The sequence below is a fragment of the Myodes glareolus genome, chromosome 20, assembly GCF_982192425.1.
Source record: "Myodes glareolus chromosome 20, mMyoGla1.1, whole genome shotgun sequence".
In the NCBI taxonomy this organism is placed as follows: domain Eukaryota; kingdom Metazoa; phylum Chordata; class Mammalia; order Rodentia; family Cricetidae; genus Myodes; species Myodes glareolus.
In genome coordinates, this window is record NC_142045.1 from 13820567 (window position 1) to 13846893 (window position 26327).

General features: G+C 37.4%; 1 protein-coding gene across 4 annotated transcripts in view; it reads left to right on the top strand.

Annotated features, from left to right (window-relative positions):
• Window positions 1-26327, top strand: part of Wdr49 (WD repeat domain 49) — a 128011-nt gene that overhangs the window by 60289 nt on the left and 41395 nt on the right. For all 4 annotated transcript variants that reach the window (XM_085682497.2, XM_085682499.2, XM_085682498.2 and 1 more), the window contains 4 exons: window positions 9600-9764; window positions 15226-15341; window positions 24404-24534; window positions 25980-26078. In XM_085682497.2, the coding sequence (XP_085538623.2) occupies window positions 9600-9764; window positions 15226-15341; window positions 24404-24534; window positions 25980-26078 (511 nt within the window). The remainder of the gene's footprint in view (window positions 1-9599; window positions 9765-15225; window positions 15342-24403; window positions 24535-25979; window positions 26079-26327) is intronic.

Consider the following 26327-nt stretch of genomic DNA (forward strand, 5'->3'; position numbering starts at 1 on the left):
TTTCTCAAATACCTTCATCTTTTGTTTGAAGCATGTGCCCGAAGTCCAGAATGTAGCCCGTTGGCTCTACACCTGTCTCCTTTTGTGCCATCTTGAAGACTTTTGTTTTGACTAAATTTGACAATAACCTTCTCTTATGTTGCCATTTTAGCATTTTGACCACGTTTTAATATTATTTCATCCCTGCTGGGTTTCAGACAGGACCCCCACCATAACCTTGTAAAAAAGCAGCTTGGCATATTTCTGAGAATGTATTTCCATGCCCCTGCAAAGCTCCTTTCTAAGAGAAGGTGCTAAGCCAGGCAGAGTCTGTTAAAGGCAACCCCACAACCTCACAGGCAGCCAGAGAACAAGAGCGACCTGATGAGGAAGACCACAGAAAAACCTTTGACCTTTGGAGCTTAGTATGCCAAAAGCACAGGTTTCTTAGATAAAAGTTTACTTAGAAACTCATAATTGGTGGGAATTTAAAAAATATGTATTTCTAGTATGTAATATGAAATTGAATAGGCAAATTTTCTGCTTCATGATTCTGATGCTCCTCTTATTAATGCAAGTTCATGTGGTTTTACAGAACATGATTTCAATTGTCTTCCCCCTTGTTTAATATATTTGTAGTCAAGTTAGATAGGTGTCGCTGAATTTGGACATAAATAATGTTTGATAGTTTTATCAGAATTACTAGCTTGTAGAAGATATCATCTGTAAGTACTACATGCTAATTATAAGAAATTGAAACAATGCAGTGAAGCTCAGCTAAGAAAGGAGGCTTTGTCAACAAGTTTTATGATCACTCTGTGCAGAGACTATCTCACACAAGTATGGTTGTGTGACACACTTTTTAAATTAGTAATATATTGAAAAGGGTTTTCTTACCTAGTTCTAAACCTAGAACTACTTCATCATTCTCCCACACATTTTGTGTGTGTGTGTGTGTGTGTGTGTGTGTGTGTGTGTGTGTGTTTCAAGGCCAGAGGTTGACATCTGGTGTCTTCTTCCACTGCTCTCCACCATATATAAATCTTAAGGCAGGGGTTCTCAGTGAACCTGGAGTACATTAATATAACTAGCTTTGATAGCCAGCCTGATCTAGGAATCCTTAGTCCTGGGACTAAAGACGGGTAATCGTGCACATTTACACAGATGTTGAGCTATGGCCCTCACGCTTTCATGTTGAACACTTCAGCTGAACAGTCACCTCCCCATCTCTCACCTTATAATATTTTTAAGAGGCAGAGTAGTATCTTTTAGTATCTGATTTTTTATAAATCCCCTTTCTTTGTTGGTTATTTTGCCCTTATGATGTTTTTACATGTAAATATATTCATACTCAAGATTTTATTGATTAGAAGAAGTCCTTGAAAATGGATTTCTAAGTTAGAGGATGTCCATATTTGATAATTTAATATGCAGCCTGCCCGTTGAATTTTAGCATTATCTACCCTCCAAGTGCACACGTATTAATCTCATCTATGGTTACTTCAAGGAATTTGTTTGAGAGTGACCATCTGGCTTCCTTCTGTGCTCCCATCATCCTTGTCGGTGGGTGTCCCTGAAAAGGAGCACAGATCATGGGCTGTGGAAATTTTTCAAACTGGGACTTGAAACTTTATTCAGAGTGATAGTGTTTCTGAGGATCAAGTCTCACTTTCCTAGGAAATCAATCCCAAATAAAATAATTCATTGAATATTGAGTCACAGGTCCTACCGTCATTTTTGCACATCTTTTTATATGGGTGAGGTGGACTGATGAGAATAAAGTTGCATGAGGATTTCAATAGTTCCAGTGTTAATTCTCTCAGTAACTGTATAATTGGAGGTAAGGTAGCCTCGGCGGACGCTTTATCTCTGCCTTACAAGACGTGCCGCAATTTTAGCACTATGTTCAGCACAAAGTCAGGAAGATTCTCTTTTGAGCAGAACTAGAAAGAAAACTAATCACACTATTCTCCTTGTTGCCTTATTGTTAGGTTCCAAGGGACACATTTTGTGTTTACACAACTTTTTGTCATTGGCCAACTCAAAAGTGTAATTGACTATAAATCAGTCCTGATATCATGTGCTCTAATCATATGATAAAGGCTTATGATTTACCCCAGTCTTATGGGTTTCACTAGCTTCACTAGTACACACACACACACACACACACACACACACACACACACACACACACTTGCATGCTCACCTATACATGTACTTATTTTACTGCGTGCTATTTGGAAGAAGTAACACTCTTACCAAAAGGGTAAAAGGAAAACTATACTAAAAGTACCCTCCCACCCCTCCTTGTCTACCTACTCAACTTTCTGGATTTGATGAGCATCTTTCAGGGTTATTTTATTTATTTTTTATAATGTAAGTGCTGCTGCAATTGCAGTATATAAGATACAATTATAAGTTTCTCCGAGCTTGCTTATAAATGCAGAGGGTGGGGTGTCCCTAGAAGTGACTGGGAGGGGGCACAGTGGACTGCTCCACTTTTTATTAATTGAAACAGAAAAGCACTTCATTGGGGCAGCCAAAGGATTGCCTGTTCCTGAAATTAAATATTTGCAGAAGTTTTTTTTTTCTAATAACTTACCACCAACTCCACCCAGAAGGCACAAAGGAGTTCTTCATGGGGTCCCCCCCCAGCGCTCCTCCAGAGCAGATCCACATGGTCCACCTTGCCTAAGAGGCAGTAACACCTGGTAATTTTAGGCATCAATCAAGTTGGTAAACACAATCCCTTGGTGCTACTATGCTACCTACCACCCACGACGATGCAAAATAGGGAAGAGCCTGAGGTCAGCCTGGTCCCAACATTCTGTACCCCCCATACCTAAGAATATTCTATACCCCCCCCCCCCATAGCTAAGAACCGAAAGCAAGGGCCATGGCCTCTGTCCACCAGGGAGAGCCTTCACCACCAGCGTTAAGAACTGCACAGCCTGGCTAGTAGAAAGAGAACCCTTGGCTAAGAGGGGCTCCTCACTGTGGCCTGTGAGGAAATTTAAGTTTTCACTGAAGAGGCCATCTATTATATGTGCCTGTCGACCCCCTCATCCCACTAACCTCTCCCTAATTTGAGTTCAGGGTACTGAAACGACTGGCCCCAGCCTCTCACTCTTCGACCCGCCAGGTCCAAATGCAGTCCATTTTTCCTCTGAATTCTGGTTCTCTGAGGCGGGCAATGACCCCTCTGAGATTCCCAAATCAAACAGGGAAATGCAAGGGCATGAACATAGTTCTGGATAGAACTGGATAGAAGGGGCAAGATTCATGAATTATTTTATTCTTAGACAAGTGAACAAACACATATATATTTGTACGTATGTATTGAATTATTCTACACATTATTTTCCTTTAAACAACTATATATATATATATATATTATTTAATAATTCAACGAGTATGGTAGACAGTGATAGTACACACCTTTAAGCCCAACACTTGGAAGGCAGGGGCAGGCAGATCTCTGTGAGTCTGTAGACAAGTCCAGCCTGGTCTACAGAACTAGTTTCAGGACGGCCAGAACTCTTACACAGAGAAACCCTGTCTCAAAAAAACAAAACAATATAACAACAAGACAAACGAAATGTTTAAGAATATGCATTATATTAAATGCTTTTGTCATAAGTGGTGATGCGGAGCTCTTTGGGGTATTCTGAAGCCCTGTGTACTGTCTACAGGCAGACTCAGCTGGTGGTGCTTTTCCTCCATGACACCACCACACCATCACACCTTGGAAGTGTTGCGCACCTCCTTGCTACTCTTTGAAGGGTTTCTGAACTGCTCTCTCTGTTGCCTGAAGTTCTTGTCTCCCAGTTCTCTGCATAACTCATTCCTTCATGTCAGTTAGGTCTTGCTTTAATTTTCAACCCACCCAAAGTTCTCTCTGCTTCCACCTGAACTATACTTCTATATAATACTTATAATTAATACATTTTCTCTATTTGCCCTGCTTCTTTTTCTCCCCTTTCTTCATTTACTTTTTGTTGCGTCACATTTTCCTCTCTCTTTTCTCATCAAAGGTGATACAGAGCCTTTCATTAATTTAGGTAAGTCTTAGAAATACTTGTAAGCATATGGTGATCAATGAATCCAAGGAATTAATATGAAATAGTAACTACAAATTAACATTGGAAGAGGCAAAATCTGAGGAACAAAATTTATAGATGGAGAATGGTTGCCTTAAAATATTGGAATCCAGTTTATATGCTAGTTCATGGTATGTTAGCATTCTCCCCATCTCTCCACTTACTGAGATATATCCCCTAGTGATGTGACAGAAAATGAGAATAAAGGAAGTCGCCTGCTTCCTGTTATGGAGCCATAAATAGCATGGACTAAAAGAAATACCATTATAAGCAGCAATTAAATAACACATCTCCATCCCCTGGTAGTCAATGGCATCTGCTGCTATCACTTTGGATTCCTGCTGTTACTTAGACCCCAACTCGGGATGCAGATGAAGGATGACTCACTTTGCCTGCTATTTGTGAAATTGCAAGAAGACAATTAGGTGACATGGATATAGCTTCTGCTTTCTTGAAATGGTCTGATTAGCTGTGACAGCCTTAGAAGAGAGAGACAGAAAGATCCCACACCTTCTTAGACACTTACAAGCTCAATACATAGAATGCATTATGTTCTTATCACAGCAGGCCAGCATGTGAGGCCCATTTGCACTGGAATGCAAGTCAACAGTGGCTGAGGTTTACTCCCATAAAAGACAAGCAGGTTTGAACCACATGCTTAAAGAGATTTGCTGTAGTCAAAAGGAAGCTCACCAGTTTGTTGCCAGTATTTATGCTGGACTTTATTGCTTATAAAAATCACTAGCTTAAAACAAAGTCCCCAGTGTCTTGGAATTAAATTACTTTCCCAATCTGCGATTATATATTAACTGTACTCTTACTAAACATGAAAGATGTTTAGTAAGATGCTTTGTTTCAGATGCTTCTTTTCAGATGCTTTGTTTCTCTAATTTTCCAGTGTTGCCCTAGAAGAGTAGAAGCTAGTAAAAGCAGAGTGAGTATTTGTGACATGGTCGATTTCCATGCCCCGCTTTCTTGCCTTCAGCACGGGAAGGCAGATTTTCATATAATGGAATCAGACTGGCTGTCTGCTGTTGTCACTGTTGATTCAGGTTTCATGCCTTAGCCCTAAAGGAGCAGAGAAGTGTGATAAAAATGGATGACTGGTATGCTGGAGCTCAAGCAGGTGGGCAGGGGAGGGGATGCGTCATGCATCAGAGGGTGGTCATTGCTGATCCCAGAACAAATGTCTACATAGGTGAAACAGTAGGGGGCAAATTTTTTATCATGACTTTTAAATGTCAACTTTAAATAAACAGTGCAACAGAAGGTGGTCGTTACTGATCTCAGAACAACTGTCTACATAGGTGAAAGGGTAGAGGGGCAAATTTTTCAACATGGCTTTTAAATGTCAACTTTATATAAACAAATATACTTTCATGTATATTTCTGCTGGAGAATAGTCATCTTTTAGTACTGGACATATACTACTTGATTAATTTGATTTGAAAACAATTAAAAAATACTTCACAAACTTTAGTCTTTTCTTACAAGACTACTATCACAAATTGCTTTTTATGCTCAGAGAATGTTGTATTTATTTAAAGAGTACGGAATCGTAATCCCTTAGAATTTATGTAGCATTGTCTTCTGGGCATTTTGTGGCTACTTCATGACAGAACTTCTAACAGCTGCGCTTACCTGCTCAACACCTGACTTGGCCTGTCAATAATTCATTATGGGTGGGAGAGAAACTCATGTGACCCTACCTCTCCCTGAGGAGTTTTCGTTAATAGTTAGTTACTCGGTGATGTAGAGTCTGGAAAGTTGCCATCACTGTTCAGTTAAATACTCTCCCTTCCATGCTTATATAGGCAACTCTAATTAAATATAGTGCATGACACACAGACACACATGCACAACTTGCACACACACACACACACACACACGACATGAAAAACATGACAGGCGGGAGACTAGTTTGAAGAAGAAGTTTGTTAGGAGTGAAAGGGACTAAGAGAGGATAACAAAGTAAGAGAGTGAATTTGATCAAATTACTTTATCTATGTAAAAAATTGTGAATCAAATAAATAATGATTATGTAAGATAAGAGCCATGATATATTTGAAATTTCAATGTACGTTGAACTCTAGTTTCTAAAATTATAATCATCTTCATTCTTTGTTGTGGTATCAGAAAGTCATATATTATTTTTCTTTAATTAATTTGAATATAAAAGATAAACGAGCATCAATAATAGCCTAGACAAAGGAGCCGTAGAAAGGTGACACAGCTGACTTTTATAGCTTATTTGCAGCAATGCCATATGCTGTAGTTATCGATTTACAAACATTAGTTTCTTTAAGCACTTTTAACAAGGTTTGTGCACGTTGTAATTATCTCTGCCTCGGAGATGGGTAAAGTAATGCCTATAGAGGTTAATTAATATGATTGACTTTCATGCCCAACTTCAGACAGTTAACTAGTGAGACAGACAGACTTAAGCACACTTGCTGGAGATTCTGGCTGCCCAAACAAAATCAAGTGGAAACAATCCTATGCTTAGGATGATGAAATTATTCGGTCGCATTAGTTCAAAGATATAGGCCATTCAACTTTGAAGTTTTCCCCTAGCTTAATAGAAACATTTTATGGCATTTAAGGAATCATTTAATCGGAATTAACAAAGTTTAAAAGAGATCTGATCCTGATTCTTTTCTGTTTCTCTGAAACATAAACTTTACCAACAGTTTGTTACTTCTTTCAACCCCTCCTCTCCTTTCTGCCTTTAGAATGACTTGCTTAGCCAAGACTCTCTTACATGCATGATTCCAGCTGGCTCTGAGTGGTCTTCTTGCAACCCGACTCTGTTCTCTGCTCTTCTGGTAGAGGTGTCTCTACCAACAACAGCCTCTGAAGCAGTCTTCTCCTTTTTAATATCTATGACCTTTCTCTCATTTTTTAACTCATGAACTTTTTTCTTTGACAATTTCATACATGTATATACTTAATACATTCCAACTCCTCTTGGCCCCACCCACTCTTTATACTCCTGCCATATACATTTCTGCCTTTATGTTCCTTTATTACATGCATATCACTTTTGGTTTATTTTGTGACTCAGTTATTTTAAGCAGAATTGTCTGTGATACCACAAGGTTGGAACTTTCCAGTGGATCCCTTGACTGGGCACACACTGAAAACAACAATTCCCTGTCTTCCAGAATTTTTCAGTTGCCAATAGTTTATCAATGAGAGGTTGGGCCCCATGTGACTGCTTTCTTAATCCATGATCAATTATTGCTACCTCCAGTCTTGTGAAGAACATTCTGTCCAGACAATTCACAGTTGCTATGTGATCATGTTTCCAATGACTATGTCCTAGTTGTATGTCAACTTGTCACAAGCTAGAGTCCTCTGAGAGGAGGAAACAAATTGAAAAAAAAAAAACATGGCTCCACAAGGTCACATTATGGGAAAGCCTGTGTGGCATTTTCTTAATTAGTGATTAATGTAAGGGATTGTGGTTGTTTGCATAGGAATAGCTCCCATAGGCTCATTGCTTGAATGTGCATGCCCAGTTAGTGGAATTGTTTGGGAATAATTATAATGTGGCCTTTTGGAGGGATGTTGTCACTGGGGGTGGGCTTTGAGTCCATGTTAAGTCCATGGTTATCCCCAAAATAATCACACAGAAACTATATTACTTAAAACACTGCTTGGCCATTAGCACTAGTTTCTTATTGGCTAACTCTTAAATCTTAATTTAACCCACTTTTATTAACCTGTGTATCACCACATGGCTGTGGCTTACCGGATAAAGTTTTGTCAGACCCCAGTGGGGTTATATGGCTTTTCTGTGATTCCGACTCCTTTTTCCCAGCATTCAGTTTAGTTTTCCCACCTAGTGCTGTTCTCCTATAGCTCTGCTATAGGCCTCCCCCCAAACAGTTTCTGTATTAAACAATGGTATTCACAGCATATAGCGGGGAATCCCACATCATTGGTCATAGAGCTTGACCAGAGCAATAGAAACCCTGAGACACCTAATTTCTTTGTTCCTTCACATGCATTGAACTTGGCTTTCACCAAATTTCACCAATGTTTTTCAATAAGAAGTCCTCATTTCTTTTAAATGAAATTTAAATATCATAGGATTCTGCAATGGATAATGGTAGGTCACACTGTGTAACCCTCACCTTGAGTAACAAGACTAGTTACAAAAGGTGGGAAAAAAGAATTACCTGTCAAGAATCATTGATAAAACCATGGACTTACTAAGTTTGCTAGTGATCATTAGGATAAGTGCAGTGGGCTGCTGTGTCCATGCTCGTTTTTAAAGATCTCAGTTCCTCATGCTTGTGTGACAAGCTCTTTACAGACTGAACCATCCCCCTAGACTCTACATGGAGGTTTTAATCCATAGATCTAGAGTTTTTGAAACTAGGAATTCATCATTAAAGTCCTACTGCTACAGTCTGGATATTCAGCAAGTGCCTGTAGAATGCATACACGTGTTTATGATGACCACCAGTGTTATCCTTACTAACACACATTAGATTCCCTCCACATGTGTGGTCTGAAATAAAACGTTTGCATTTATCGAATGACACTTAACATGTAAACAGAAGGGAAATACTTTGTCTTCTCAAAAGCAAGGTATTACCCTAGATGAATTACTGTCTACATGTTTATGTGCTTATCAGTTTTCTTTCATTAACTAGACCTCTACAGTCTCACTGGTAAAGGAGTTTTAACAAAAAATGCCTTATAGATGTTGCATATCTAGAGTGGAAAGATGTGGTTGACATGCCTCTATCAAACTCATATTTTCTCATTCTTATCGTATTTAATCTTGTTCATCCCAGCATTTGTTTTGTTGTTTTCTTCTTGAAGTATATATGTATATATGTATTTGTATTTAACCTGTGCTCTTTGGTTTTAGTGATACATGAATAATTGTAAAACACACACAGAAAGACACACAGGCACATATAGATACACACACACACACACACACACACACACACACACACACACACACACACCACTCTGAGTAAAAAAGGAAGAAAAGGACTGATGACATAAAAAAGTAACAGGTCCAGTAACTTGTTGACTTTAACTACTTCCCAGTGTGGCCTGAATTGTCTCGTTTTGTTAATGTTACATGGAAGTAGATCACAAATTAAAAGTTCCAATTTATTTAGTAAGTAGTGTCGCAATAGCATAGTAACGAGATTTGCCTTTCTTTAATAAATGTGAAAGATTTACATGTTTATTGGCAGTGAGGTATTAAGTCAAGATGGCCTCTAGACAGTCAGGCTGCGTGGTGGGTAAAGGAAACAGATAACTATTTTCTATAATAAAGAGAATCATGACTTCATTACTTCAGCTCTGGCCTACAAATTGAAATGTTATCAGCTTAACAAACAGAAGGAAAACACATTGCAAAAACTGTGCTTAACTGCCGGGGGATCTCAGCAGTGAAAATGCATAGTCAAGATATTTTTTTTTTATTGAAATGGAAGTGGTTGATCCTGAAACTGTATTTAATTTCTCCCCTATGCTATTTTCCCCTAGGTAATCAGCTCTGATGTGGGGTCTACTGTTTCCTTCTGGATGATAGAAACCGGGCAGAAAATCAAACAGTTTTCTGGTTGCCATGGCAATGCAGAGATCAGCACCATGGCCTTGGATGCAAATGAGACCCGGCTTTTGACTGGCAGCACAGACGGGACTGTAAAGGTATGGACAAAATGAGACTTTTTCTACCCAGGTGTGAGGAGGCTCGAAGGATGTGTGGAGAGTCACAACTAAAGCTTTGCTTGCTGTTGCCTCGGGAGAAGAAAGACAACACCAGATAACAGCCAAATAAACCAGCCGATAATGAAGCTGTAAGAATGATGAATAAATGAGTTTTCTGAATAAATTATTTGTAATAAAACAGCCAAGCGTACTTATTTCACAAAGCCTTTCCTAGTGCATGATTACTTTTTGAAAATAGAAGACTTGGATAATTTTCACATGCTTCGACTAACTTCTCTCTAGTTTTCCTTTTTTTCTAAATTTATGAAATGTGGGATAGGATATCATAATAAAGTTCTTAAATGGCAGTAATATACTTTTTTTCAAAAAGATGAACACTTGAAAGTAAACATATTTAATGACTTGGATTTTTGTTATGTGAACACAGGGAGGTGGTGAGATGAGGTAATAAAACTATAATCATAATCATATTTCTTTTCCATCCTAAACTAACTACCATATTTCTTACAGTTTTTTTTCTTTTATAACTACCATTTATTTATTCTGTGAGGAAGGAAATATTTTAATTTGCATCGTGCTCAAATTTTCATGTTAAGCCAGATGCATGTACTAGAAATTGTTATCACGGACATGTCTCACCTTGTGTCATATAGAGAGCCGTGCAGACAGCCCTGGTGGTCTGTCATTGTGACTTGTGACACTGTGAGGTAACAGAGAGTAGTTTCCTAAATAAACTACATGATTCCCAAGGTTGTCAATAACAGGGACAGAAAGATGTTAGACTACCTCCCGTGGTAAATGAGCCACTGGCACGGAATAGATAATGCATTCTGTTAAAGTGCAGGGGAGTCACAAAAAGCTACCTGGGCATGTAGAAACACTACCCTACATTTAGGGGTAAAGTTCAGGAAAAACCCAGAGTGATAACTGTCACCATGAGAAGGGAGCTAGCGTGGATTCACCATGAAGAATTCAGTATATCAGCAGAATAGGGCTATGCGAAGCTGGATCAGTGAGAAGAGGACTGGGAACTGTTAAAGGGAAAATCACCGTTCACAGGAGATCTAATACAATGTGTGAAAGTCACTGGTCACCCCAGTCCTAACAGAAGAAGAGAAACAAAAGAGCAACAACCAAAGCTGGAGTGTTTCACAGGCCAAAGGAATCCTCCCATGCCTCATTATCCAATCTTAAAGTGTGAAAACTGAGGCAAAAATAAAAGAAGGAATAAAAGCCCATTTACCCCTTATGTAGAAGGAACTGGTTATGGAGTTCAGAGTAAGGCAGACCTTGTAGATACTGCAAAATTATCCATGATAAACACATCCTAGAAAGAGGAATGGTCAGATCTTTTCAATATTTCTTCATGGGAATTATCTTAGTTGATCAGAGTAAGAGTCTTGTCTAAAAGAAAGCAATACAACATGGATGCAGACCCTACAAGACCCGAGATTCTCTGTAGAAACCTTCACGTTTTAGAGGTGACTATAAATCTACTTGCGGAAGAGAAGGCTGAACAGTTGAGAAACATTTCTGCTCTTTCGCAGATCTGAGTTCAGTTCCCAGTGCCCGCATTGTACAACTGCCTGGAACTTTTGCTCCAGGGCATCTTTTTCTGGCCTCCATTCCGTAGACCTCTGCATGCTTGTGCACATATACATGCAGAGACACATATGCATAAATTCATACTAAAATAAACCTTAAAATCTATTTAGTAGTATTCTTATTGAATTTTAAGATGCATTTATTCTTATCACAGTCACACAACATAATCTGAAGTCTGGCAACCTCTGTATTAGAGGGTAAATAAAGGTTAAACTTATTTGGGCATAGTTTGTGAGGGAATTAAAATGAATGACAGTTTGTAAGCCCATTTATGATCTCAATTTAGAAGTTGCATGATCAAAGCATTAATATTGTGTTCCACTTATCATGGTTTTGAAAGATCTGAAAACGAATTAATCTTTGAAGTAAAGTCTACATGGAGTCTCTGCCCCCTTTCCCCTTATGAGACTAGCATTGCTGCTTTCTTGTCTACTTTTCTGTCCTCAGAGAGCTATTTTTAGCTAGATGACAGACCACTGTACATGTTGGTCTGCCGTTTCAGTGTTCTCCCCTGGATATCAGTTTATAAGGACAGTCTATATAATAATGATGTTTACTAAATTCTATAAAACGTTACCTTTGAAGCAGATACTGTTACAAAGCCTTCTCCGCCACAGCAATGCAAGAGTAAATCCATATTTTACATTCGAGGGTGTTAAAGCCCCAAGAGTTAAAGTGCTGTAGTCAAAGGTGTCCCAGTTGTTAGGGTTTTGGGGCGAGTCTAGAAATAGCAGATGATTCATCCTCTCTTTTGTGCACAGGGAGGGTGTTACTCAGGATGAAACAAGTACCATGCACATTATAAACTTGTGCTTTAACTACTGAACAGTGCCGGCCGCATGATCCATTTCCTGGTGGTTCTATCATAAGATACAACTTAAGTCTCCAGCTAATTGGAATCACGTTGATTCAAAATTTTAGGGTTTATAAACAGCACTATAGGGTATGCTTAAAAACATTCTGAGAATGAGTCTGTCTGTGAAATAAGTTTATAGATGTTGAACTTTGAAGTCAAAGAGTGTGATGTTTTTAATTTTGAAACACAGTGCCAACTTGATCTCTGCATAATATTTGTCAAAATGTTTCATCTTAGGGCTTCCTTTTATTGCCAGTGACTGATTCCCTCTTTGTAAAGATGTATCTTTTGGCCATGCCAATACCACAGTCCCTGAGTAGCGAGTAGCGAGTAGAACCATTGTTAGATATATTTTAAGATTGGGTCTGGCAGATTGATTAGCAAAAGACAGGAGTTTGCTTTAGACCCTGAATTAAATGTTTAGTCCTTTAGTCATCCTTGAGGAGTATGGTTCATATACCACATGTAAGGGAAGACAAACAAACAGACAGGATGGTAACTGATTCCAAAATATTCAACACAATAGCACGCTGGTGGTAGAAAAAAAAAAATAAAGACATTCTCCCCCGCCCCCACAGAAGCAATCATGTGGTGAATTTTCCAGTAGGTACCAGTTGGTGTCCTTAACACATTAAGTTCCTTAACTGTCTACACAGCAATTAGGTTAGAGTTCACAGACTGAGGACTCAGTCCTAGTTGACTGCTTCAGAGCTGGAAAGAAAGTTGGAAGGACAGATTGGGATCTATGTCTTTAATTCATGCGCTTTAAATCCTAAGAATCCCTGTTTTTGTCACACTTATTTGCAAGAGTATCTCACAGAAATCAAGAAAACAGTTCATTATATTCACACATTTATTTAAAAGTATTTTGAATGATGAGGAAAAATCAGAAGTTGGAAAAGTCTGGAGAAAGGCAGAGTAGTGTCTTCCTCTTGCTGGGAAACACTGCACTTTACACCTCTGTCCACTGTTCATCTCTTTAGAAACTCTGTAAGCCTGCTTCTTTGTTTCTATTGCTTCACTGCTTGCACTTGACCAACTGCATCTCATCTCTACTCGCTGGTGAGCATCTAAATTTTCAGTTTCTTTGTCACAGATGCTGGGAGACCCTCATTCTCAAGTCTCCAAAGCCATGTTTTTTTTTTTTTTCTTGTAACCAACCCTAGTTAGGATGCTGCTGCCAAGGTCAGCTTCCAACTTGAGATATAGCTTAACCCTTCTATGACAACTGGAGTGTCTCCCGTTTGTCTGGATGACCAAGTCTGTAAATACCCATCCCCAGGGAGATGTTTTCTAGTAAGAAATGATTTGGTAGTATTTTCAGTCCAAGCTCTTTTATTATAGGTGAATTTTCATTTGTACAAGTTGTAGATTTTGATGGTTGATGTCTTATCCTTTCAGCATTTTTTCTATTGTTCTTAGGTAAAAAAAAATATCTCTTTAATGGCATTAACCTCTTCAACAGTTGTTTTGCTTTTATCTCAAGTGCCATTTCTGCAAATTTGAATTCACTCAAAACCATTTCTTCTCAGACCTTTTTCTCACACTGCTTTGATCTACTTGCTGCTTTCTCACGGGAGAACAAGAACAATGAGCAGTATCTGTGTCTGAATGTTATCTTCTTCCAAACAAATTACTCCATTACTTTTTTATTGAAAAGGGTTTTTCCACACAATATATTCTGACCAAGGTTTTTCCTGCCTCATCTCCTTCCAGCTCCTCTCACCTTTCCACCGTTCCAGCTCCACTTCTTTCTTCTATCTTTAGAAAATAAGCAAGCAAGCAAAAAACTAAATAAACCAGAATGAAACAAACAAAACAGAGAAAACAGTAAAAACAACAACAATAAAAAAAACAAAGAAAAATCAGAAGAACATACCCATGTAGACACACACCCTGATACAGGAGGCTAGTGATTGATTTGAACACTCAGCCCCCACTCGTGTTCTCAGAACATGCTGAGAAGGATTCAGATTCTTTACTAAATTGTAACATGAATATATTCTAGCTTAGAACTCACTAGAGGTCCCATTCTCTAATAACTCATGAGCCTGTCTTCTACTATGCACATTTCTCTCTCAGCCTTCTTCTTCTTCTTCTTCTTCTTCTTCTTCTTCTTCTTCTTCTTCTTCTTCTTCTTCTTCTTCTTCTTCTTCTTCTTCTTCTTCTTCTTCCTGTTGTTGTTTTTTGTTTTTTTGAGACAGGATTTCTCTGTATCCTCTGTAGCTTTGGAGCATGACCTGTAAGATCAGGCTGGAATCGAACTCCAGAAATCTGCCCGCCTTTGCCTCCCAAGTGCTGGGAGTAAAGGCAAGCGTCACCACTGCCCGGTTCTTCTCTCTACATTTTTATCCTGCAAACCTCACAACAAACCTATCAGTTCTTATAACGTTCTAGAGCATCAGCACCCCGCCAACCCAAACTTCTACACACCTTTTCCAAAAACCAGTCCCAAAGGACTATTCCCATGTGGTCAGTTTCCTCACAGTGAGAGATCTATTTCTTGGTACCAATTTTCTGTACTAGTTACTTTTCAAGTTGCTATGATAAAATACCTGGCAGAACTGACTGTTGAAAGGGTCTATTTTGGGTCATGGTTTGAAGTACAGTTCATCGTGGTGGGGAAGCCTGAAGAGACTGGTCCCACCAAAAGTGCAGTCAGAAAACAGACGGATAAGTGAGAACGTATCATCTATTTTTTCCTTTTTGTTCAGCCTTGGATCTCAGCCCCTGAGATGAACATTTAGAGTTGGTCTTTCCATGTGAGTTAATGTTCTCTGAGAACACCCTCAGAGGAAACACTCAGAGATTTGCCTCCCAAGTGATTTCAGACCTCACACAATTGACATTTGAGGTAAACTATCATAGAATGTAAACACTCATATTTAACAGACTTTTCCTGTTGTGCTGTGTGATTTCACACACTGAAGATAGTCTCACGTTCCCATCTCACTGTTGATTTTCATTTTTCTCTTAAAGGTGTGGGACTTTAACGGATATTGTCACCACACCCTAACTGTTGGGCAAGATGGAGTCGTGGACATTTCGCAGATCCTGGTTCTTAAGAAGACAATCCTGGTTGTGGGCTGGGAGAGGTATGATATTCTTATGTACAATGTCAGAAGTGAAAAATGAGGATTTTTTTATTTGAATCAAAATGTAAGAGGAGATTAAAGAAATCTCATTTGTTTATGAGTCATTAACTTGGACTCATAAACAAATGAGTTGGAACTGTCATGAGTTGGAACTGACTGGTGCTTTGTGAATAAAATACTGCAAGATTATCCATCTCGGATGACTAGGGGAGCCATTTTGGGGCTTTCTTTTGGGTTTGGAAATTTGAGTATTATTTTAAAAATTCCAGATAAATATGTATTATCCTTTCATGAGTTTCCAAGTCTCTCCTATATTGTAAATTCAGTAACTCTTACTGTTGTAATTGCCTCCTCAATTGCACAGGAAATCATTTATTTCTCTTCTGATACATTTTCATACCCTGCATCTCCACATATCTTCCTTAAACCAATTCAAAAGGCCTAAGAACAGTAGTTTAGGCTCACAGTAGGAGCCCTGTTCTTCGCTATAGGAGAGAAATGGCTCCCTGACACCTACCCCAGCACCTTCTCCAAACACTGGGGAAACGCACCTCATATGGCAAGCTCTGCCTTCCACAGGTGAGCTTCTTTCCTGTCATTATTAGGAAAATTTTTTTTTATTTACTTTTCTTGAGGGAAAAAAGGGATCATGGATTGATGGATATAAGCATGTTTCTATGCCATTGTATAAACACCAGGAAAATTAAGTGTTTTGAGAATTTCTCACTTAGAATTTTGATAATTCATAAAATATTGCTGTATTAGGTAACTTACCTGATATTGTTTGTTATATAATCATAACTTTTATGTATGGCCTGAAAGTAGGCTTAAGACATTTTTAAATCAGCAGTGTATGTTGGGTGATTCTCCTCAATCATAGGACAGACATTTTTTTTCAGTCCTAAAACGATTATGTGTGTGGACTGTTTTCAAGAGCAGTTTGATGATAAAGAAAACATAGTTCAGATTATTCCACTTGATATTAAAGACCAATTCAATCATCCTTAGCTGGAAGGACAAGGCTTTTTTGCAGGCCTGGTAGCAATCCTCATTAGTTACCAAGTTATAACTTGTCAGCAGGCTGAGGCTCAGAGGTCTACAGCTAGACAATGGTTATGACTAAATTTAAGTCTCTACTTCCATGGAAGGGTGAGATTATGGTATCCAGTGGATCCAGTTTACATTCTGAACAGAAAAAAAGAAATTAAAACAAAATTCACAGTCAGCATTTCTTTACATTTTTAGATAGTCATAGTTAAAAATTAGCCTCAAAGATAAAATTTATGATTGCTTATAAAACAAGATTTAAAATGTTTGATATATCAAGTTATTGAAAAGTGACCTAAAAACATTTTGTGCTTTGGTATATGTTGGTGAGCTGCTAGTTACTTACTACAGCTAAGGGAAGATTTAGGAAGAGTAAAATGAAAGAAAATTAGTGTTCTTTTTTGTCTCCATTTTTTCCATCTTTCTCAGAGTTGTCAGACATGGATCGTTTATTGGTAGAATGCATTAAAGTATTATCAGTTATATTATACAATATTTATAGATATGGATTTTAAAAATCTGTTTCCGTAGAAGCATTTCATTAGTACAGAGCTTTCATGAACCAGATAGGGTCATTTCTAACTAGTAAGCTTTTAGCTCATAAAGTCAGACGACAACTGCTTGGTTATAGCTGAGAAAATATAGTCTTGAAACCACTCAGTGTTGTTCAGTGACTAAAGAAGGAAAAGTAAAGATAGTCAATCATTTTATCGAGCTTTCTGTAAAATCCAGAGAGCCTCTCGGGTCAAGCTGAAGCTTTAACTTCAGGCTCTGTCTAGTTATAGAGATTGGTTTGACAATTATGTTCAGGATTGAGTAGAAATTGCTTTGATTGAATGAGGCACCTAAATACACTTGCTGGCTTATTTTGTTCATGGTACTGTAAAGCAATGGGTATTTTACATACATTATCTAATTTAATCTTTGCCTTCTTCTTAGTAGGCAGGCAGTATCTTCTGGGAGCCTCAAATTTCTGCCTTGAGTTGTTACCTCTAAGCTCACTCATCTACTTTTTTACTAGATATCTCTCACTGAAACCTGAGATTCAACATATTCTAAACAGAACGCATTGTTTAGTCCCTTCTCTGACACCACTTTCCTCTCTGATTTTGAGATCTGCTTCATGGCCACAGGCATAGACCATCGCCATATTTATTTATTTTTTTCTCCAATGCACAACCCAGCTGTCCTAAGGTTTATACATTGTATATCCTAAGTTTTGGACACCTGCACTTGTGAGTACTAGAGCTTCATTCTTTAGAGAACCACGTCTGCACGGATGAAGGCTGTAGCACTTTAATTTGTCCCTTTCTTCTTATTTTTCAGTCTAAGCTTAATGACGTCCTCTACACACCTTCATATCTTCATTTTTTCTACTATATTTAGAAATTCCTGTCGTGTTTGTAAAATGGTGTTAATATTTGTTTCTGTTTCAATACTTGATCAGACATCTGTGGTTGAACATTCTTTTTCACAACTAGAATGGAGGAACTATGTTCTCCTCTTGTCTTTGTGCATATTATTCTTTTGTTCTTTGTTGAATCGAGGAATATTTATTACTAAGTTTTGTGAATAGTATTCGTAAAATTCTTTGCATTCTATTAGCCATATATTCTAATATATGGTTAAGTTAAAGGGATCCTCTTATGGTATATATGTGATATTTCTAATATATATAAATGATGAGTCTAATATATATGATATTCTGAATACATTTAAATGGTATGTCTAATTCTAATCACACACATATAAAAACATACTTATTGAATGAGAAAAGGGTAGACAAGAAAACTGTCCAGCAGAGAGCTGAATTAAACAAATCATTGCTCATAAACAACAATAAATATAGACATTAAAATTTATTCTGTCTTTAGAACTAGGGGAGAAAAATGTTACCTTTCTTCTGTATGGGGGAAAAATTGAGGCTTAAAGAGGTTACCAGACAAGGAAAGGTTACAAACTTGGTAGGCTGCTGAGTCTATCTCATAGTCTATAATCTTTACTTCACTCTTAAAGAATTAGCAAACGGAACAATAAAACCATAGTGAGGCACCCCCATATGCACATAAGCATTCATATGCATTATGGATAATGACTGAGAAGATTGTTTCAAGCAAAGCTAATGAAACTGTTTCACAGATATGAAGAAACACACAATATTGTTATCAACCTAACAACCCTGAAATTTAGTCAAATATTTTTTTCTTCCCATAATATCTTAAAAGCTATGCCCAGATGGAAGTCACTAAGTTAAGAAATAGAGCATGTTGATTTGAAAAACCTTGATTTCTACTGTCAATAATTCATAATTGATGAGGAAATTTATGATATACAAGGCTGGGAGTGGTAAATACTATTGTAAACATAGTCACAAGCAAAGGGACTTTGAGAGATCATGTTCTCCAAGAACTCAATAATTCATATCTGCCTATCATGATGAAAAAAGCTAAATAAAAATCAATAGAAATACATTTTAAGTAAAATAGACTTGGAAAAAATGAATTGACAGGAAGCCATTGGATCATTGATCATATTGAAACTGGAAACTGAAATGAATTGGTCACTAGTTAGTTGCATTTGCATTTGTTCGGTCTAGAAATGTAATATACATAGACAGAGTCAAATCATCTAAATACAATGGTTTACGAATTCATATTGTCATGAACTTATGTTCTTCTACTTACAGTCCATTAAAAATAGACAGTTTCCTCTCTTCTATTTGTGTAGAGGAGAATCTGTGTGTTTTTTGCCAGCTATACACAGGTATAATCAATAAGTCCAAACAGTTTATACTAATGTTTGCAGCATACAAGCAAATCTTCAATATTTGTACACACTGTGAAATAGTAACAATGAATTAATATAATTATCACCTTATACACATGTGTGAACTTTGGTTTATAAAGATTATAAATTATAAAGATTTAAAAATTTATACTTATACAAATATGAAAAGGAAACCTTTCATACTATTTAAAATAATTCTGAAAATATTATTGGTAGCCCACCCCTTATATAGTGCTTATTAAACATTGTTTATATAATTTGATAATCCTCATTTTCTCCTAAATCCCAGTTGTCCAATTCCATATGAACCTTACATATATGATGTTAAAAATTCTATCAGGTTATCAGGTCACTTCAGGTTGGTTTTTATTTATGTTTTTGCTCAGGAATAAAATAAAACTTTGTAAGAAAAGATACTAAGGCTTAATAATTGCCTTTTTAAAGGAAGTAGCCCAATGTGACTCAATTAATTTCTACCATTGGAATAGGAATCAAAATGAATTTGTCTAAAGCTGTAGTTTATTTTAAACTTGTCATTTGGGAGCAAAGGAGTCAATAAATATATTTGAAAGTCATTGATGCTTGCTAAGCCTTAACTTGTGATTATTACAATGTGTAAAGTTTGACCTCAAAGATTTTAGAGAAGAAAAGAGGAGAACAAATTGATTAGAAACGGGTATTCTGCTGCTGAGATAATCATTATTAATCTCTAATGCCATGGATCAAAGGAGAAGCATTAATGAATATTGTTGAGAATTAATGATACTCAAAACAACTGGACCAACAGCACATGAGCAATCAACCTCTGAAGGAACAGATCGCTAATAGTGTTACTTTCATAACCAGCTCCTGTGCAATGTGGCACAATGACTCAGATCAATTCTCTCAGAATCGTAGCTCTGAGGAATCGAACAGAGCTGGTCAACTCCTTCAGTGTCAAATAACAATTCTATCCGACCTCTAAAGTGGCTGAAAACTAGGTCATCTGAACTTTCAATTTATTCTTGGCAAAGTCCAAATTTAAAAAATAAAGAGGTGTGTTTGAGACAGAGGAGGTGAGAACTGGAGTCTGGATTCTTGGGATAGTTTGAGGATCACTGTCATTTCAAATCCAAGTTTCAGGTTAGTTTATAAGGAAAAGGTGCCATGTAATTAGTTTTTTCATGTTTTGACATAGAAGGTCAAATGTCAAAATGGATACTTTTTGTAGAATATTATGAAAAGCATTTCATGCCTTAGGTGATGTGCCCTGAATATATCTATATCCATTTAATATGGGAATCTTGACAAAAAAGACATTTGACATTGAAACTCGCCTTACATAATAGACAAAAGATTGATCTGTTTTCCCTACCACTCCATATTCCCCATCCCCTTCACCTAGTAGTAGATAAATTCAGAAATGTGTACCCATAATATTGTGATAGTAAACTGAATTTCAGAACTTGAATTTTCTTACTTATAGTATCTTTCTAAGCCTCAATTAGTGATGTTCATATTAAACTTATTATTTTTAAAATAGAAGAATGATTCTTAAACTTTGGTAGATGCTTGTACTTTTCCTGTTATAGATAAAATATTATTCTAAAATTGATAATGAAGATGGAAGCCTTTCTGCTTCATAAGTTTTTCATTCTTTTTTTTTTTACTGTAGAAGAGAGAAAAAAGAGACAAAAAGTATAGAACACAGTAATGCATGTTACAATGGAAGATGAAGCAGGGAAGGAATGGGTGCCTCAAGGGAACTCCTGAGGTCATAGAAAGCTTACTGTCAGCAGATAGTTTCCCTCATTCAGTTCGAGAAATGAAGAACCCCTTTTTCGTAGTATTTATAATCTAACTGGGGATCAATGAGATATAATCTTAATCAAATTAGTGACAGTAAATCATTTTGGAGGTCAGGATGGAATTATTTGTTCACATGCTAGCTCTTACAGAATCTTTATGGAATATAAGTGGCCTGAGAAGATGGTGCTTAGGACTCAGAAACATGAGACTCCCCTAAAAGGATAGAAAATAAAGGAAAGAAAACAAAGGGAAAGGAGAGGAAAACTAAACATCTGAAAATAGAGAACAATAAGAATTCAGTTTGGGCAAAACGATTTTCTTCAGTAAGTGAGCCCTGAATATGCCTGACATTTCTAAACCTTCATGTGTGACAGTAGATTTGAAACCCTGTAATCTATTTAAGTAATTCAAATGAACAAAGTACTTTATTGTATATTATAATCTCTATCTTGTTAGTATGTTATTTCATCAATGTTTCACAAAAGATATTACTTTATGGCTTTCTATGTCCTTGATCCAAAGTTCATTGAAAACACACACACTCATACACACATGAACATCCACATATTACTAAGAGGTAATGCAGAAGCATAGTGAGGGATAATTCTTAAGAAAGAGATTAAGTCTATATACTATTAGATCTGAAAAAAATGGACTTTCACATTTGACTTTTGTAATGTGGAAAATGGAAATCCAGGAAGTGTTTCTAAGTGAGGCTTCATCTTCATCTTTCATTGTCTTGTCTCCTCTTCCTAGCAAGCTTCATTCTCTCATGTCCTATATATATATATATATATATATATATATATATATATATATATATATATTTTGTTTGTATAGTAAATATCAGCCCTCGACTGTACCTCTGTGATCTGTGCTCTGGATTCCTGGGTTGCTTTAGTACTTATCTCACTTCACTTAATGTTTTATTTAACTTTGGGCTCCTGGTTCTAAATCTTTAAGCTATTTTGTGGGGAAATAAAATTTGCTTGAAGAAGGAGGGAACATTAAAAGCTCTAGAATGCAAGGATAAAGTAGCAGATTTCATCTAGGGAGAGGAGACTTAGTAATAGTGAGATTGGTTAGGAGCCTCTTACAATTGCTAAGCAGTCTCATGAGGCAAAGAGCTCTGTTCTAGGAAGTTCTAAGTGGCCATTTAAAGGGGAAGTGAAAGCAATGAAGATGTCGCACTTGGATAATATAAAATGTAATTATTTGTAACCAGAGGAAAATGACACAAGGGGGACTGTAATGATGGCCTGTAAGCCAAATTCTAGAATTCAGGATAGAGTATGGATAGAAGCTGGCAAATTTTGATTTTTCATGTGTTAAGATATGTTACCAGTGGAAGGACAGACAATATGTATAGAACGGCCAACTCTCAAACTGAAACCATCCAATCCTGGTAAAAGATTGTGGATGAAGATCAGCAGAAAACCATTTGTGTGGAACTGATATTAGAATCCACAGTAACTATAAAATCTCTGAATGAACAGAGAGAAGGGGAAGAATGATGATAATAAACATTTAGATCTAAAGGGTGAGAGAAAGAAGGGTCAAGAACATGGAGGGTCAGGAATGAATAATAAATATGGTAGGCAGAAAAGCAAGAATGTGTTCTATACTTTTTTGAGAGTGATCCATGATAGTCATTCATTTTGTTTTGAACAAATAGCAAGTACTATATAAATGGTTGATAGACAGGCAGATAGCAAAACACTGTCAAATCCTGTGCTTAAAACATCCAGGAGAAATGGATGGGGGAGTTTGAGGCAATCAGCTGGAGTTACTAATTGAACATTTTCTCCTTGGATGAGCTTCTTATGACTGAACTTCCAGATTCTTTTTCCATGGAACTTTTATATCATGATGCCAAAAGAAAGAACCTTTGATGAAACGGTTTACGCATACTGGCTTTCACTCTTGGGCTAGCCTTCTGTCCCCGACTTCTCCGTGTCACAGAGTTGGTGGGTATGCCGTCCATTGCAGACAGTGAGCCTGGGAGGACACTCTGAGCACACATACTTGGGTCTGGAAATGGAGAGGGTGGATCCTGCTTCCAGCACCATCTTCACAGTAAAAGCAAACAATGCTTATCATTATAATGTCCTTTGCAAACTTAAAGAAAGAATTCGAAGGAGGAAAAATAGCTTCTTGTTCATGAGTGTAGACCAACATTGGTTCAGCAATTAAGGGGTTGAAGATGCATGATGTCAGGGAGCATAGAAGAATGATAGTGAAGGTCTCAAGTTTTGGTAACAAATGCTCATTTGAAGGGAGGGTTGTAGCACTATTTATAAAAACCCAGAGACACAAATTGAGGTTCAACATGAAGGTCAGAAAAAGCAAAACTGTCAGCTACTGTCTCTTATCTCTATCTTAGTTCGAAGTGGCGATCTTGCTTCCAGGAATACTCAGAATGGGACCCTCTGAGAACTGCTTCCTTCTGTCTTAAATTCTCCTGGAATTAAAGTCATGTACTGCTTCTGCCTGGTTTCTATGGAAAACTAGTGTGGGTACTGGGATTAAATGTGTGTGCCACCACTGCCCGATCTGTATGGCTGACCAGGGTGGCTGTTTGACTCTCTGATCTTCTGGCAAGCTTCATTTATTAACATACAAATGGAATATCACGACAGAGAGTCGCCATGAAAAGAAGGAGAGACTAAATATGGTTGTCAGCCATAGCTCAAGACAGAGTGGGAACACGGCATTGCTGATTCTCCCAAACACTGTTGTCTACGCTGTGTCATTTCCTTCCAGGTACCGGACTGTCCACTCTGTCTTCTCCATGGTCTTCACTCTAATCTGTCACCAGTGGCTCAAGATCGACTTCTCTAAAACTGTTACGTCTCTGTTTCCCAGATCTCATAGTTCTTAGGGATGGAATTTTTCAAACACTTTCCCCAAATGGCAGCTTTTAAAGATACAGTGATTTCCAGGAGAATTGACTCTATGGCTACTGTAATTCTGGAAAATACCATAGGGAATGAATACATGTAAATACCCTAAGAAGCGGCTTTGATGAAAGAAACGACATTGATGTAACTTAAACTACATGACAATATTTATTTATAGACCCACTTTCGTTTATTATTATTATTATTGTCATAAAATACTTAATAGTTTCATGTGAGGAAATTTTTTCAGGTCTTGGAAGCAGATAATTAATCTGATAAATGGATGTACCATTAGTTTTAATAGTCATGGAAGCACAATTAACCTTTATTTTCCACATTAAGCATTTACCAGAGATTTAATGTAAGAATTCTAAAGAAACTTCAGTGGGAAGCTTACTTTACAATGGATAGCACATAGTGATAAAATTTTGGGTGGTAGAGTCTTTCAGACTCTTCAAATTGCACCATTCAAGTGGATAATGGCTACCCAATATCAGTGCCAATTTTAGATTCGCAGCTAAATTCTATATCATTTTACAGAGCAGTTACTGTGTTTCGACCCCAGAACTTCAATCAGTTTTCCATCCAGTCTGAAGAATGGAAAGGAGGAATCCATCACCGAGATGACATCTTGTGTGTTGCCTTTTTACCCCCACAAACTCTTGCTACAGGTAAATTGAGTCTTCATCAGACAATGGATTAGAGAGAGTTTGTTGGCTTTGGGTAAATTAAAAAAAAAAAGAAAGACTTTTCTCAACTGAAAAGGGATTCCATTTCCCAACGTAGTGGTCATACATTTCCTTTAAGTCCTTATTTTTATGGTAGCAAGGACCACCAGCTTCCATGGCTGTATCTGTGGTTTCACACATTGGCTCTGTTTCTTAGCTACTGGATGATATTGTTACTTATTTAAACATAAATTCATAGTTCTCTTGGTGAAGAAGTTTTGTGTGCATTCTTATGTTAAGGTACAGAGAGCCAGTATAATATTTTAACATAGTGCTTGACATAGAACTAATTTATTAGTGAACACTAACTTTGATTGTACTGTTCACTTTTCAAGAGCAGTAATAGAGCTTTTGGGTAAGAATCATACTTTGGCAGCACTCGAATACTTCTAATTTAGAGTATCTTGACTCTTTTCATCATCTGTCGTAGATGACATGCTATCTCTTCTTCATAAGTATCTCGCGGAAAAAATTAACTCTTTGGCATAATCTAGCTCTTAATTTATTCCAATACCCTCAGTTATACAGGGAAAGTGTTCTTCCAAGCACTTTGTTCATAATGCATTTTGAGTCAGTGGATAATAGTAGATCTTCCATGGGGAGGTGCAGTCCATCCCCTTACCTAATAGTTTCTGCACTAAGTAGATTGCTCTGTCCAGAACAGTATAAAACTTAATATTATTTTTTTCTTTTCCTCAAATCTTAGGAACTCTCTCTCTCTCTCTCTCTCTCTCTCTCTCTCTCTCTCTCTCTCTCTCACACACACACACACACACACACACACACACACACACATACACACACATTTCACCATAATTCAGCTGTTATTTGTGCTCCTTACTTGACATTGTGCCTCTGCTTGACAGTGGACTGTCCTCAATGATCACTGCGCATGTCATTTGAACACTGTTTGCTATGTGACTTCTCCACAGTACAGGCTTGGTCATATTTCTTTTTTTTTAATGTTTGAGCTTTTCTCTCGTTCTTTTGAAAACAAAGCAAAAGAGGAACAGACGACTTTCTGTGGGGAGAACTTTAGAACTGGAGAAAGCATTTCACAAAGAACTTAGCTGAAAGAAAAGCAAAGAACTGGACTCAGACTCAAGCTGATTAACCTTAGAGCCTTTATTCAGGATGATTTATTAAAATAAGATAAAATAGCTAGATGGCTCATATCCATCAACTGAATGGGTTACTTTATAAGTGCTGAAATTCCACAGTTAATAAAGTATTAGGTATCATTATTATTCACATCTGCAAAAGTTTAGAATATCTCCTATTGACAAGATTTTATATAATACACATTGATAATGGATTCCTTTTATTTCTACTTGCATGTTTCTATAAAATCGTCTGGGACTTTGTGCTCTTTGCCCCGGCTCCTACAGGTAGCTATGATGGAGAAATTGTTCTGTGGAACAGCAGCACCGAAGGTGCTCACCATGTCCTTCACCCTGCTTACCAGAGGCAGCTGACATCTAAATTAGGTGAGTGCAAATTTGAAACTGAAATCTTATGTTGAGCTGTGGTACAGCAGGCCCGTCTGTTAATGCATGCGTCTGATACTCTGGACACCTGATTTATGGAGGACTGACTGCAAGCTCCAAGCATTAGAGATAGTGAAACCTTATCGCACTGACTAAGAAGAACCTCGAGACTAACTTGACTTTGCAGATTTTGCACAGCCTTCCAGTTTTCTCTTCATGCTACATCAGCATTTCTGTATTATTGACAGC